At 64.0% G+C, this 12,587-nt stretch overlaps 1 protein-coding gene across 1 annotated transcript; it reads left to right on the top strand.

Annotated features, from left to right (window-relative positions):
* Nucleotides 1-525: 525 nt before the first annotated feature.
* On the top strand, nt 526-12,366 carry VWA5B2 (von Willebrand factor A domain containing 5B2). Its single transcript, XM_065674432.1, has 22 exons — nt 526-706; nt 4,182-4,337; nt 4,712-4,873; nt 5,185-5,398; nt 5,515-5,669; nt 6,105-6,236; nt 6,358-6,482; nt 6,601-6,777; nt 6,860-6,970; nt 7,082-7,284; nt 7,567-7,681; nt 7,764-7,949; nt 8,051-8,201; nt 8,277-8,554; nt 9,695-9,920; nt 10,003-10,350; nt 10,427-10,564; nt 10,641-10,760; nt 10,988-11,065; nt 11,193-11,262; nt 11,437-11,536; nt 11,735-12,366. Exons 2-22 carry the CDS (start codon nt 4,199-4,201, stop codon nt 12,341-12,343), a joined length of 3,837 nt encoding a protein of 1,278 aa, XP_065530504.1. The 5' UTR covers nt 526-706; nt 4,182-4,198; the 3' UTR covers nt 12,344-12,366.
* The last annotated feature ends 221 nt before the right edge of the window (nt 12,367-12,587 follow it).

The following is a 12,587-nucleotide window of genomic DNA, read 5'->3' on the forward strand; positions in this document are numbered from 1 at the left end:
ACACCTGGGTTTGGGGTGGATGCTCAGCATCCTCCTGTAACCGGTCCTGTTGTGGTGGTCTCAGGGCAGCTGAGACCTTCCCTAGGGAAGCTGGTTGTGAAATTTGTGGCCCGTGGTATTCGTACTGGAGAGCTCAGCTGACTGATGGAGTTTTGCCCTGGTTTGTTTGGGGGGACACAGGGAATGGCTACATGTCCTGAGCAGCTGAACCCCGTGTTTGTGGGTGCACAGCACCACCCTGGGGTCTCACCAGCGCCCAGGTTTGGCTGGACATTGCCATGCTGCGGATGCAGAGCAGCCCGCAGGGTTGGGCTCTGCTTTTGGCCGGTGCCTGTCACCCTCTGGGCGTGCTGGCCACCCCCTGAGACCGCCAGCGCCACCCGTGAGAGCATCTCCCGGCCCTCCCCGGGGTGGAGGTACCAGGGAGTGTGTCTCTTTAATGAGGCTGGGCTTGGAGCAGCTCTGCTGCTGGCACGGGGAGCGAGGGATGGAGCGAGGGCGGTGAAGGAGACAGTGCCAGAGAGGGAGCCTGCAGCAGGGAGAGGCGGGGAAGGACCGCTCATCCCCCCTGGGTACCGCAGACCCCAGACCGAGGGGCAGAGAAACCCACGGCAGGGCAGAGAGCTCTGCGGAGGGCAGGACCCAGTGGGTGCTGAGCCGAGCCTGGAGCCCCTGTGTCATCCTCCTCCTCCTCCTCCTCCTCCAGGTAAGGGCCAGGGCGGGGGGGAGTCTGGGGCCTCGGGGAGCCGGGACCCCGCGGGTGTTCTGCAGTTCCTGCGTGCCCCGGGGTCGCACCCCCGCTGTCGGGGCAGCCGCGGATCGCAGGAGGGTGAGAGGTGGGGGGTGAGGCAGCAGGGCCACGGAAGTGCTGAAATCACCGCCCGGCACGGACCCAGCTGGGCTGGCGCTAATAACTGCTGGGAATGTGCCCCAGGATATCCGCAGCTCGTCCCTGGTCCATGCCACAAACATCCCGCGGCCGGAGGAGCAGTGGGACCCCTCTTTTCTGCTGTCCTGCCGGGATGTGCCTCTGCCGGGGGAAATCCGTGGGGCTGGGACATTTGTTTTGGGGGTGCCTGCGTTAGGGTGCATCGGGGGCGAGTAACTCCTGCTCCCCGGCACGGGGCTGGGCTTTTCCAGGGGTTTTAGCGGCTCGGGGGGTGGGGGGGGGGGGGGGGGGTTCGGAGTGGCGAGAACAGCAGCACAGGTCCTGGACACGGTGGTCCTGGATGCAGTGCGTGTGCCAGGGCACGTGTGCATGCATGCATGTGTGCATGTGGGGCAGACTACTCTGTGTTTCAACTTCCCCGCAGACGAAGCACCAGTGCCAGCCAGGGAACAGCACCCCCTTCACCCCTTCACCCTGTCCCCTTCGTCTACAGCTGCCGGGGAAATCCCTTTCCCCTCCACTTCTCCTCTTCTTTGGGCTCTCTGCAAAACACGCCCCACGGGCACCGGGCAGCAGCGCTGTCACCTCCTGCTTCTGTGGCCTCCTCCCTGCTCCAGGAGTTGGGATGGATCCTGCTCTCTTCTTGTGCCCCAGCCCAGCAGAGGGATGCGGGGATGTCCCACAGGCAGTGAGGGAAGCAGGGGTAACTCAGCAGCAGGAGGGGCAGCAAAGTCTCCTTGCTCCAGGAGCTACTGCAGAGGTTTGGGCTCCTCTCCTTCCATCCTTCTCTTGTACTGGCCTGTGCATCTGTCACCAGTGGAAATTTCCATTGGGTTTGCCTGTGCAGGGGCTGGCCTCCTGCTTCCCCAGGGTGAGGAGGGACGAGGCGCCCACAGGCACGGGGCTCTGCGGGCGGCTGTTGCTGCAGCAGGTGAAACTCTGACTTCTCAGGCAGCTCAGGAGGGTCGGCTGGGCGGAGGTGCCTGGCTTGCTGCAGCAGCCTCACTGCAAACCCCAGCCTGCCCACGGGTGAGAGGAAACGTGAAGTTATTCTGACCTGCTGGAGGGTTAGCTCCTCCTGGCCTTCACTGAGGGCCTTTTGCTGCTGCTGGCATGGCGAGCTGCCCCCAGCCCCATTCCTGCTGCATCCCCCTCCATATCGGGGATACTGCTGGTTAAACTAGCTCCTGTGGGCAGCAGGTGGGAAGGGAGGAAGAGGAGGGAGCTGTGAAAGCGCTGGCAACCATGCTGGGGACAGGGAGGGGGTTGGGGATGTCTTGGTGATGCCATGCTGGCAGCTGGGGACAATTTGATGCCCTGGAGGAAGAGGACGAAGAGGCCAGAATGAGGACCATCAGGTCTGGTTTTATTCATTACCACAGGGCTTAGAGCAGGCAGCACAAAGCATAGCAGGGACAGATGGGTCCTGTTTACTCTGCGAGTATAAATGTAAAGGGAAGTGATAAAAAGCAGCCAGGACGGCTTCTCCAGTAAGTCCCTGGTAAACAAGCTGGCAGTTCCCCGGCCAACGGGCAGCATGGCAAATAGTAGGCATGTTGCTGAGCATTAAGTCGGTGCCTTGGGAACAAATGGAAGGACTTTGGGGTGAAATCCATCTTTAATGGCTCAATGTGGGTGGGATGGGGGAGTCACCGTCCGCAGGGCCTGGCTGGGTGCTGTGGTCAGAGCAGAACCCGACTGATGGTGTTCTCAGCAGTGGCATGGCTGGTGTAGAGGGAAAAACAGCCTGTGCAGGGACCCTGTGCTGCCTTGTGTGGTGGGAGAGCAGTTTGGGGGGCTCAGCATCCTGCACACAGGGCGGAGGATTGATGGTAGTAGGGAGTGGTTGGGTGAGCAGGACCTGCAAGCATAACTCTGCGATGCCAACTGAGCACGTAAACAGCTTCCCTCCGGCATAATGGACTTACTTTCCTGGGGTGCAGCCATGTTGCTAATGTACTTCCCTGCTTCTCAGGGGCTCTCTGCCTCACACCAGCCAAAGGCTCCATCCTGGTGCTGCCTCCAGGGATGTAGCCCTGCTCTGCTTTCAAGGATGCTCTTGAGAGGTGCATCCTGTGACCGTGGGCAGAGGCTGCCCTGAGCCTCCTGTTTCCAAATGCTCGTACAAGCTGTTCCCAGGATGAAGGCCACCAGAGCGGGGGTACCAGATGGTTCACTTGTACCTGGCCTTGTCCTTGCCCCAGCCACGCTGCATGTTGGAGCACCAGCACACGGCGTGATGCCGGGACATTGCTGCTGTTGGGTTGCAGGCACTTGGGGTGGGCAGGGGATGCAGCAGAGGTGCAGACCCATGCCTAGAGCAGGACCCCACACACGGTCCATGGATAGGCAGGGCTCAGGCTGACCCAAATACTGCATGTGAATATTTGATGGCACAGGCTGGGGGAATGTTGGAGAGATGCCTTGGCTCTAGGCAGTCATTTGGGATGCTGCTTCCAGGTGGTTTTCCAAAGGGAAGAGAGGTGTGGAGTGGGTTGGTGCCCTGGCTGGAAGGCACCCGCTGCCACCCTTCTTCCGGCAGCCAGTGCCGAAGGGCGGGATGCTGGATGCATCCATCTCTGGGCAAAGCATTACTTGCACTGCCGCAGACAGCATCGTCCCCCCAGCCGAGCTCCCCCCCTGCAGTGCTTTCCCCCCTGTGCCTCTCTTCCGTGCAGCGCTGACCTTGTTGTTAATTATTAAACCCCAGCAAACACTGCTCAGGCTTTGTCCCACATACACCGTGGGCTCCTCGCCCTTTGGGTTTTGTTTTTTTTCAACCAATTACCCTGGTAACCTCTGTGGGTGGATGGAGATGGGAGCAGCAGATGCTCCTCTCCCAGCCAGTGCAGGAGATGGCCTGAGGAGGCTCTGGAGCCACTGAGCTGCTGTGGGGTGTCTGAGAGATGGGCTGCATGTGGCTGTCCATTACCTGTCCTGTCTAGGAGTCCCTGCTTGCCTGTCGGGGCTTGGGGCTTGCATGTAACTGCTGCTACCCATGGGAGAAGACATTTCACTGCCCAGGTTTATTTACCTCTCAGGTGGAAGAGCTTTCTGCAGGCTCCTGTGGCTCCAGACCTGGTTTGTAGGTGGGCTGGGGTCCAAGCAGAGACCTGGGTCCAGGCCCATGTGTTTCGTGGGTGCTGCAGAGCAATGCCTCTGGAATGGGGAGGGCTGGGGACCTGCTCCCCTCTTTGCGGGCTGGGCAGATGGAAACGAGTCGCATGCAGAAGCCTTTCCGTGGCAGACCCTGTCCCTGAACACCCAGCGCCTGCCTCCCCTCTGCCCGCAGCTGCCTGCTGAGGGACAATGCCCGGCCTGTACGTCCTGTCCTCCTGGGAGCCTCTGCCCCTGAAGAGCTCCAAGGTGAAGGCTTGTGCCAACGGGTACTCCCTGAGCATCACTGCCCACCTCACGTACACCAACCCCCACGAGGAGCCTGTGGAAGGTAAGGGGGAGCTATGGGGGCTGACAGGGACCTGGGCTGCCTGCACAGCCCCCTAGAAACACCCGTGCTGGAGAGCATCCCAGCCCCACACCTTGCTCAGTTTGGAGAGTAAAGGCGGTGCGGTGGTGGCACCAACACACGGCATCGCCCTGTGGGCAGGAGAAGAGTGAGTCTGAGCAAACCCATTCCCGTTGCTGAGGAAGAGGGGGATTTCATCCTCCCTGCCCTCCAGGCTAGTGAGGCTCTGGGTCCTCCCTGTGTGTTGCCCGTGCACCTAAATCACCCTGCCAGTCAGAGCGCTGCTGCCATGGGCCCTACTGTGCCACAGCGGGGTCCACACCCGGACCTGCCTCGGGGCTCTCTCCTACCCACAGGCGTCTTCATCTACCCCCTGGAGCAGTCGGAGGTGGTGGCCAGCTTTGAGGCGACAGCGGGCAGCCGGCGGGTGACGTTCCAGGTCCAGAACCGGCACCGGCTGCAGGACTGCTGCCTCCAGTGCATCCCAAACCCCAGCCAGCCGCGGCACTGTGCCAGCGGTAAGGGCTGCTGCACAGGTGGTCCTGCTGGGCCCCCCTGGCTGGGAGGCTCAAAGGAGCAGGAATGAAGCGGCGGGGGGATATGAGGGGCTGACAGCCCCTGCCAGGCCACCCTGGTGCCTTGGAGGGGGGCTTTGGGGTGGAGATTTTAGGCTTTCCTTTCCCCTCCCTCCACCTCTCCTGGGGTTTTACCTGTCCCTTCACACGGCCCTTCTTACGCCTGCACTCTTGCCCCTTTGAGAGTAGCTACTGCAGTTAATGGCCCCTCATTTCACACACCACTGAGCCCAAACCATCCCTCCTCTGCCCAGGCCACCTCGTCCTGGACGAAGATGTGGAGCGCTCCACCTTCATCATCGTCACTGGCACGCTGTGCGCGTCGCAGAGCCTGTCCATCACCCTGAGCACAGCGCAGGAGCTGGCCACGCTGCCACATGGGGCCCTGCGCCTCCTCCTGCCGCCCGTCCTCACACCCCGCGTCCCCGCCGACCCCGAGAGTGAGCCGGCAAGCTTGTGTGACGACAGGTTGGCCCTATGGTGATTTTCATGGCTTCCTCAGTCTCCGCCACGCCGGGGGGGGGATGCCGATGCTGAGCGAGCCGGGGGGGGAGCGGGAGCCATCACCACCTCTCCCCTCACAGCCCCACCAGCTGTTTTGGGGGGCCTGGTGCCCGGAGCCAGTCCACCCCCGTGGTGCCTGTGGAGAGTGTGGACGTCTTCCGAGGCCGGACCTGCAACCCTTTTCCTTACGAGTTTGCCTTCGAGCTGCTGGTGAAGGGCCCTTGTTTGCTGGCAGGTAGGGGGGCAGCTCAGGTGGTGGAATTTGGTTGGGCAAAGGCTCCCCAAGACGTGGACACTGTCCTGCTGGTCCCTCCGTGCTTCTAAGATGATGTGAGCCCCCTTCCCCCAGCCTCATCTTGTATTCCCTACATGCAAAGAAGCCCTTTCCCCATCCCACCCCCAGGGCTGGGACCCTCCAGAGTCACCCCACAGATGGCTCTGGGCAGCTCTGGGTCAGCAGCCTCCTTCCCTGGGAGATTTGACGGATGGGTGAGAGGATGAGAAAGGAGGGGATGTGGGTCAGCGGGGACGCAATCCTGGCCCCTGGCCCAGTTAATCCCATTAGAGCTGGCAGTGAGCAGCCGCGGCCACAGTGCCGGGTCCAGCACAGGCGCAGAGCCCAGCAGGGGGGCGGCTGAGGGGCTGCCCTGCTGCCACCTCCTCCCTGCAGGGCTGGAGAGCCCGTCCCATGCCCTGCGAGCCGACGCCGACCCCTGGGCCAGCTCTGCCACCACCACCTGCGTCACCCTGGCTGAGCCCCACCGCTACGACAGGGATGTGGAGATCATCCTCTACCCCTGCGGTGAGGGGGGACGGTGCCCTCGGCGGGTTCGGGGGAGATGGGGCACTGCCCTGAAAGCATCTGGAGCATCCCCCAGCCCCCTGCAGCACAGGGTGGCTCTGAACATCCCTGTGCCCCACAGAGCCCCACCACCCCCACCTGGTGATGGAGGACGGCACCATGACATACCCTGAGTACGAGGCCCTTGTCCGGAGCCGCCGGGATTACATGCGGATTGCCAGGAAGGACAGCAGCGGCGAGAGACAGGTGACATGGCATGGTGGAGAGGAGGAGGAGGAGAGCAAGAAGCGGTGGGGTGTGGGTGAGGAAGACCTTGGCATGGGCCAGGGGGTATGAGAAAGCCCCTGGCCTGCCTGGCTTGCAGGTGGCTTTTGTGCAGAAGCGTTTCCACAAAGACATCTTCCCCAACCCCGTGCTGATGCTGAACTTCTGCCCGGCGGTGGAGGGTGTCCCCGGGAACCTGCAGAGCATCACCCGCGAGGTCCTCTTCCTCGTCGACTGCAGCAGCACCATGAGCAGCCCTGACCTTGACAAGGTCAAGGTGAGGCACAGCCGTGGGGTCAGGGATGCTCCCTGGGTGGCCAGTCCTCAGCAGCCCCCCCTGGTCCCCACTGTCACCTCAGGAGGCTTTGCTGGTAGCCCTGAAGAGCCTCCCGTCGGGAACACTGCTCAACGTGGCCAGCTTTGGTGCCGATGTGAAGCCGCTCTTCCCGTCCAGCCGCCTCTGCAGCAACGTGAGTGCCGTCTGGCAAACCTGCGCCAGCCCCGCTCCGGCTCCCTGCTCCCCGCTGTGGGTCACGGCGTGAGCCAGGGACCGCTGCGAGCCCGGCTCTCCCTGCGGGCAGGAGACGCTGCAGCGCGCCTGCGAGCACCTCGGCCGGCTGCGGGCAGACGCGGGCAGCACCAACCTGCTGGCGGCCCTGCGCTGGGCGCTGGCGCAGCCCCTCCACCATGGCTACCCCCGCCAGCTCTTCCTCTTCACCGACACAGCAGCAGGCAACACAGGCAGGATCCTCCGGCTGGTGCGCAGGCAGGCCAGCACTGCCAGGTATGGCACTGGCACCGTGACGGCGTCTCCTCCATGTCCCCTGGGCTGCTCCCAATGATTTCTCATCCTGCAGCCCCAAATCTCCCCTCCACCAGCGCTTCACCCATCGCATCTCCCAACCGCACAGGCTCAGCTTCCCCCAGGATTGCGCTAACCTGGCACGCAGCTGGGGTGGCACTATCAAACACCCCTACCCATCCCTGCCGCAGGGCTCATCACTGCGCTGCCCAGCCCCAGCAGCGGCCCGGCCATGGCTTCCCATTGCCTGGCTCTCTCCCACAGGTGCTTCAGCTTTGGCATGGGCCCGAGGGTGTGCCGGCGGCTGCTGAAGGGCATGGCCAAGGTGAGCCGGGGCCACGCTGAGTTCCTGAGCCCGGCTGAGAGGCTGCAGCCCAAGGTAATGCCCAGGCAGGGATGGAGGTTGTGGGGGACACGGGGGATGCTGTGGTGCCTGACACTGGCTCCTCTCCCTGCCCCAGCTGATCAAGTCCCTGAAGAAGGCGATTGAGCCCGCCGTCAGCGATGTCACCATCGACTGGTACGTCCCCGACAGCATGGAGGCTCTGCTCTCGCCCACCGAGTTCCCAGCCCTCTACCCCGGCGACCGCCTTGTCAGCTACTGTGTCCTCTACAGCATCGCCCGCTTCCGCAGCAGGCGCCCGCAGGCACGACCCGCACTGCCCTGGCACGGGGAGGACGGCACGTTCCCGGTGCCGCCGGCCTCTCTCTGTGCCGGGCGGTGACAGTGGTGCCCTCTCACCACCAGGGCCGGGAAGGTCCTCGCCGGGGCTCAGCCTTTCCCTCCCAGGAGGATGTGCCCAGCCCCGGGGAGAGCTGCCAGCCGCCCCGGGGCACTCCGGGATCCGGGGACGTCTCCTTTGAGCTCCTCGCCGGGAGCACGGAGGCCTCGGAGCGGAGTGAGTGGGGCTGAGGCTGGGGCAGGGGTCAGGCATGGGGGCTGTGGGCTGACGGGGTGTGCATTTGCCGGGCAGGTGTGGATCCTGCGTCAGGGGGAGACATCTGGAAGCGGATTTACCAGCCGTCCTACATCCAGGAGCAGTACGTCCTGACACACTGCTCCGTCAGCACCGACCGCAGCCGGGGGCTCCTCTCGCACAGCTCCACCAGCAGCGAGTCCACCGGCTCCCGGGACGTGGCCCCCGAGGTCCCGGGCACTGATGCCACCTCCCAGCAGGGCCAGAAGAGCCTGTCCCTCTGCGAGTCCTCCACCAAATCTGCCCCACTGCCCTCTGCCCCGGCTGGCACCAAGGTAAGAATGACAATGGGGTTCAACGGCTCATGCATGAGGGGCTGCTGCCAGCTTACCCAGGGTCTCACTGCCCTGCCGTGGCTGGACACGTGCCTGCCAGGCTGGAAAATGGAGTGCTGCAGCCTGGGTTGTAAGCAAGGGTCGGCCGTGAGAGCCACAAAAAGGCTCCTCAGGTGGTTTTGCCCTACTGGAATGGGATGGCTGGGGACCAAAGAGGTGGTCCCCCAGCTTCCCCAGCCAGTAGTGAGCTGGGTGACTAACAGACCCCCTGGACAGCTCAGCTCCTCAGTGATGCTGCAGAAATCAAGTGAAAATAGCTGGGCCAGCACCAGGTAACAAGCCTGCCAAGCCGGAGGGGAGGGTTGGGCTGGCTAAGCTCCTGTCTGGCTCCTTCAGCCCTCTGCCAACACCACCTGATGCTTCGTTAAGTGATTGGTCACATCCCTGCTGCTTCATACTTGGGTCTGAAACCCAGCCAGGTCGCTGTGGTGGGGAGAGACAGTTCCCTGGGTGATGCTGGCCCTGAGGCCAGGTGAGGCCAGCCGTCACCCGCTCCGGGACACGCTCCTTCCTGGTGACATGGGGCTCCTGCCGCACAACAGCACAGCTGCTCACCTTTGCTGCTGAAATGTCAAGCGTAAGTGATTTCCTTGCAGTGTAAACGATCCTCCCCCAGCTCCCCGCTGATGGGGTGAGAGGTGGCATGGGTGCTGCTGCCCTGCCATAGCTTTTAGGTGAAGGACCTCACTGCGGGGACATCACTCTGCGCTGGGGACTGCATCCCACTGCAGCGTCATCCCGCTTGAGCAGCAGTGCCAAGGCGCCCCACACACAGACACAGAAAAATCCCTGCCAACTCCTCCTGCCTGGGCGTCAGCTTGAGTCAGCCCCAGGGATGTTTGCAAACTCCTGTCTGGGTGCCATCGGGCCTTCCCACGTGCATGAGGAGCTTGGCGAGCATCACCCACTGCCCTGGGAGGCCGCCGGGTGCCATCCTGCGGAGCAGTGGGGCTGGGTGACGGCCAGCAGCTCCGGCCAGCAGCCGGCTGGGGCTGCAGGTGCCCTATCACGGCTTGGCGCAGTCTGGGCTCTGTGCCGGTGTCTTTGCCAGGCTGGCCGTCAGCCTTGCCCCCACCGCAGGTGATGATGGCCCTGAGCATGGAGGAGCTGGCACGGCGGAAGAAGGCGCTGGCACGTGCCGCCCTGGCCAGCCGCAGCTTCTCCTCACCGCACGGGGAGCTGGACGCGCACCGGCTCTACCGAGCCCTGGAGAAGGTGTCACAGAAGAGGAACCAGTCCCTGGAAGGGCAGCTGGATGAGCTGGGACCCCAGGGACGGCAGCTGCAGCCCAGCGCAGTGGAGTCAAGTGTGTGCCGGCTCTGGGGGAGAGCGGAGGGGACGGGGCCTGGTGTCCCTGCCGTGCTGAGCCCACGTCTTGCTGTTCACAGATAACCTCCTCTCACCCACCCACCTGGACTGGGACATGCTGGTGGAGCCCTCCTACCTCTTCAGTGCCTCACCGGTGCCCGAGCCAGGCGAGCCCAGCCCGGGCGATGCCAGCCTGCCCCCGCGCTGCCAGGTGGTGATCCATGCGCTGCGGGCTGGCAAGCCGGTGTCCTGGGAAGTGACGGCCTCGCTGGAGTCAGTGATGCAGCCCCGGCTGGAGGGGCCAGGCAGGGAGGACCGCCCGCAGCGGGCGGGCAAGGCCTGTGACAAGCCGCTGCACCGCTTGGCAGCACGCTCCGTCATTCGGGACAACGAGAACGCGGCGCAGCGGGAAGCCGAGCTGGAGCAGGGTGGGTGCTGGTGTGTGCGCCCCAGCCCCAGCACCGCCCGGCATCTGCCCACCTCTATCTGCTTTGTCCTGGGCAGGTTTCGCCCGCCGGTTCCGCCTGAAAGCTGTGCAAACCAGCAAAGCCTGCAATGTGCCTTCTCTCTACACCCGCCTGGTGCCCGTGGATGGTGCCACACAGGCAGCCCTGCCCGCAGCCCCAGAGGTGTGGGGCACAGGTACAGCCGGGGGCCTGGCACGCTGGGGAGGGGACGGCGATGGGGCAGCGGGCTGAGGTGGCACCGTCCCTTGCAGCCGGTTCGACCAGGCAGTCACGGGCGACTGCAGCAGGGAGCTGGCACCACAGGAGCTCTTCAGCAGGCCTGGGCCAGCAGCGGGATGTGGAAGAGCTGGATGAGGCTCCTGTCACCGCAGGTACTTGTATCGGCTTGTGCTCCCCAGGCAGTGCCTGAGCACTGGAGTCTCTTGGCTCATGGCCGAGTGGGGCATTGTCCTGGCTGGAACACTGGATGCCCGGGAAGAGTGATCTGCCCCATGCTTGGGAGATATGGGGGGGGAGCAGCAGAGCAGCCCCTGGCAGCAGCTGTGGGCCATGAGGGTCTTGGGAGCTTGGGGTCCATCAGGGCTTCGCTCTTTTGCAGAGCGAGGCGAGACCCCCGCGTCTCCAGCCAGCATCTCCTCCCCTACCTATGGCTGGGAAAAGCAGAACTTCTTGAATGGTGAGTCCAGGGTGGAGGGGGCCACGGGCTGGATGGTGGGGAACAGGGGTGCACCCTGGGTGCCAGGGAGCAGGATGCACCTCTAGGTGCACCATGACCTCTCATGCTCAGTTCTCCCCGCTTGCAGGGCCTCCATCCAGCCCTTCCACCACCTCCATGGGCTCCCAGAAATCCACAGAGAGCATCACTGGCTCCAGGTGAGGCTCCGGGTGCAGCTATGCGAAGGCCCAAACATTGCAGGGAGAGGGGGACGGTGCTGCTCGTCCCATGTCCCCTGCCAGGTCCAGCAGAGTAAGAGGGGTTGATGCTCCAGCCCCTTCCCTGCAGCAGGCAGGAATTGTGTGTCACAGTTCTCACCTGTACCCCTGCAGGTTTAGTCTGAGCAGGCGCAGGGGGCCCAGCCTGGCGCTGCGCCTGCAGGGCCTCAGCCCGGAGACCGAGCGCTCCAGCAACCACGACTACCTCCCGCTGGTAAGGACCCTGTCCCCATCCCAGCCTGCCGGGTTGCAGCCGCACCACTCAGGCAATGCCTGGCAGCACTAGCACACAGCACACTGGGCACTGCCTGTGCCCCAAGGACACTCCTGCAGGCCAGCCAGTGGGTGCTGGGGGCCGCAGTGGGCGCGTGCCCCTGCCTCCCCCCCCCAGTCACCTGCCCCGCTATTGCAGGTGCAGCTGCAGCAAGCCAGGGGCCCTTTCCAGCTCACTGAGAGCTTCTCTGACGTGGTGCAGATCCCGCTTGACCGCCTGCGCCGGGCCTCCCCCTACGCCTCCCACCGCGCCAGCCTCAGCCCCGTGTCCCCAGGGGCCAGGAGAAGCCTCCAGGCAGGGCCCGGCAGCGAGGAAGGCGAGGAGCCCGCCGCAGCCCCGCAGCCCAGCTCGCCCCCATCCCAGAGCACTTGCTCTGAGGTGCCCAGTGCAGCTGTGTGGGCACAGGCAGACAGCGGGCACGGCTCTGAGTCCGACACCGGCCCCCACTCAGCTGCTCCCTCCGAGGCTGGCATGAGCTGGCAGGACGTGGGGCCGGAGGACCTGGAGAGTGCCAGCTGGGCCACGGCGGTGGCCTTGGCATGGCTGGAGCATCGCTGCGCTGGCTTCTTCGAGGAGTGGGAGCTGGTGGCAGCCAAGGCGGACGCGTGGCTGCAGGCGCAGCGGCTGCCCGAGGGGGTGGACGTGGCCTGCCTCAAAGGGGCGGCCAGACACTTGTTCCTGCTGCTGCGTCACTGGGATGAGAACATCAAGCTGAACATGCTGTGCTACAACCCCAACAACGTCTGACAGCTGCCAGAGGGGCCAATAAAGGTGACCGGCTTCACGCTGCATGCACAAGTGTCTCTGTTATGGGCAGGGAGGCGTCAGCCCTGTTCAGGTCACACTGGGGCTCACCACAGCCCTGGGGAGGAGGTCACCCCCTTCCCAGCCATCTCCTACAGGAGGGAGCATGCAGGAGACTAGGAAAAGCTGTACTGGAGGGATCAAGTACAGCTTTGGGCTGCATCAAGGCGATTCAAACCTTGAGGCA

Source organism: Lathamus discolor, chromosome 3, assembly GCF_037157495.1.
Source record: "Lathamus discolor isolate bLatDis1 chromosome 3, bLatDis1.hap1, whole genome shotgun sequence".
Taxonomy (NCBI): domain Eukaryota; kingdom Metazoa; phylum Chordata; class Aves; order Psittaciformes; family Psittacidae; genus Lathamus; species Lathamus discolor.

Coding starts and splice junctions, on each gene's coding strand:
- VWA5B2 (XM_065674432.1), top strand. CDS start 4,199: ATGCCCGGCCTGTACGTCCTGTCCTCCTGGGAGCCTCTGCCCCTGAAG. Junction 6,971..7,081: donor CCAGCCGCCTCTGCAGCAAC/GTGAGTGCCGTC, acceptor CCCTGCGGGCAG/GAGACGCTGCAGCGCGCCTG. Junction 10,761..10,987: donor TGAGGCTCCTGTCACCGCAG/GTACTTGTATCG, acceptor GCTCTTTTGCAG/AGCGAGGCGAGACCCCCGCG.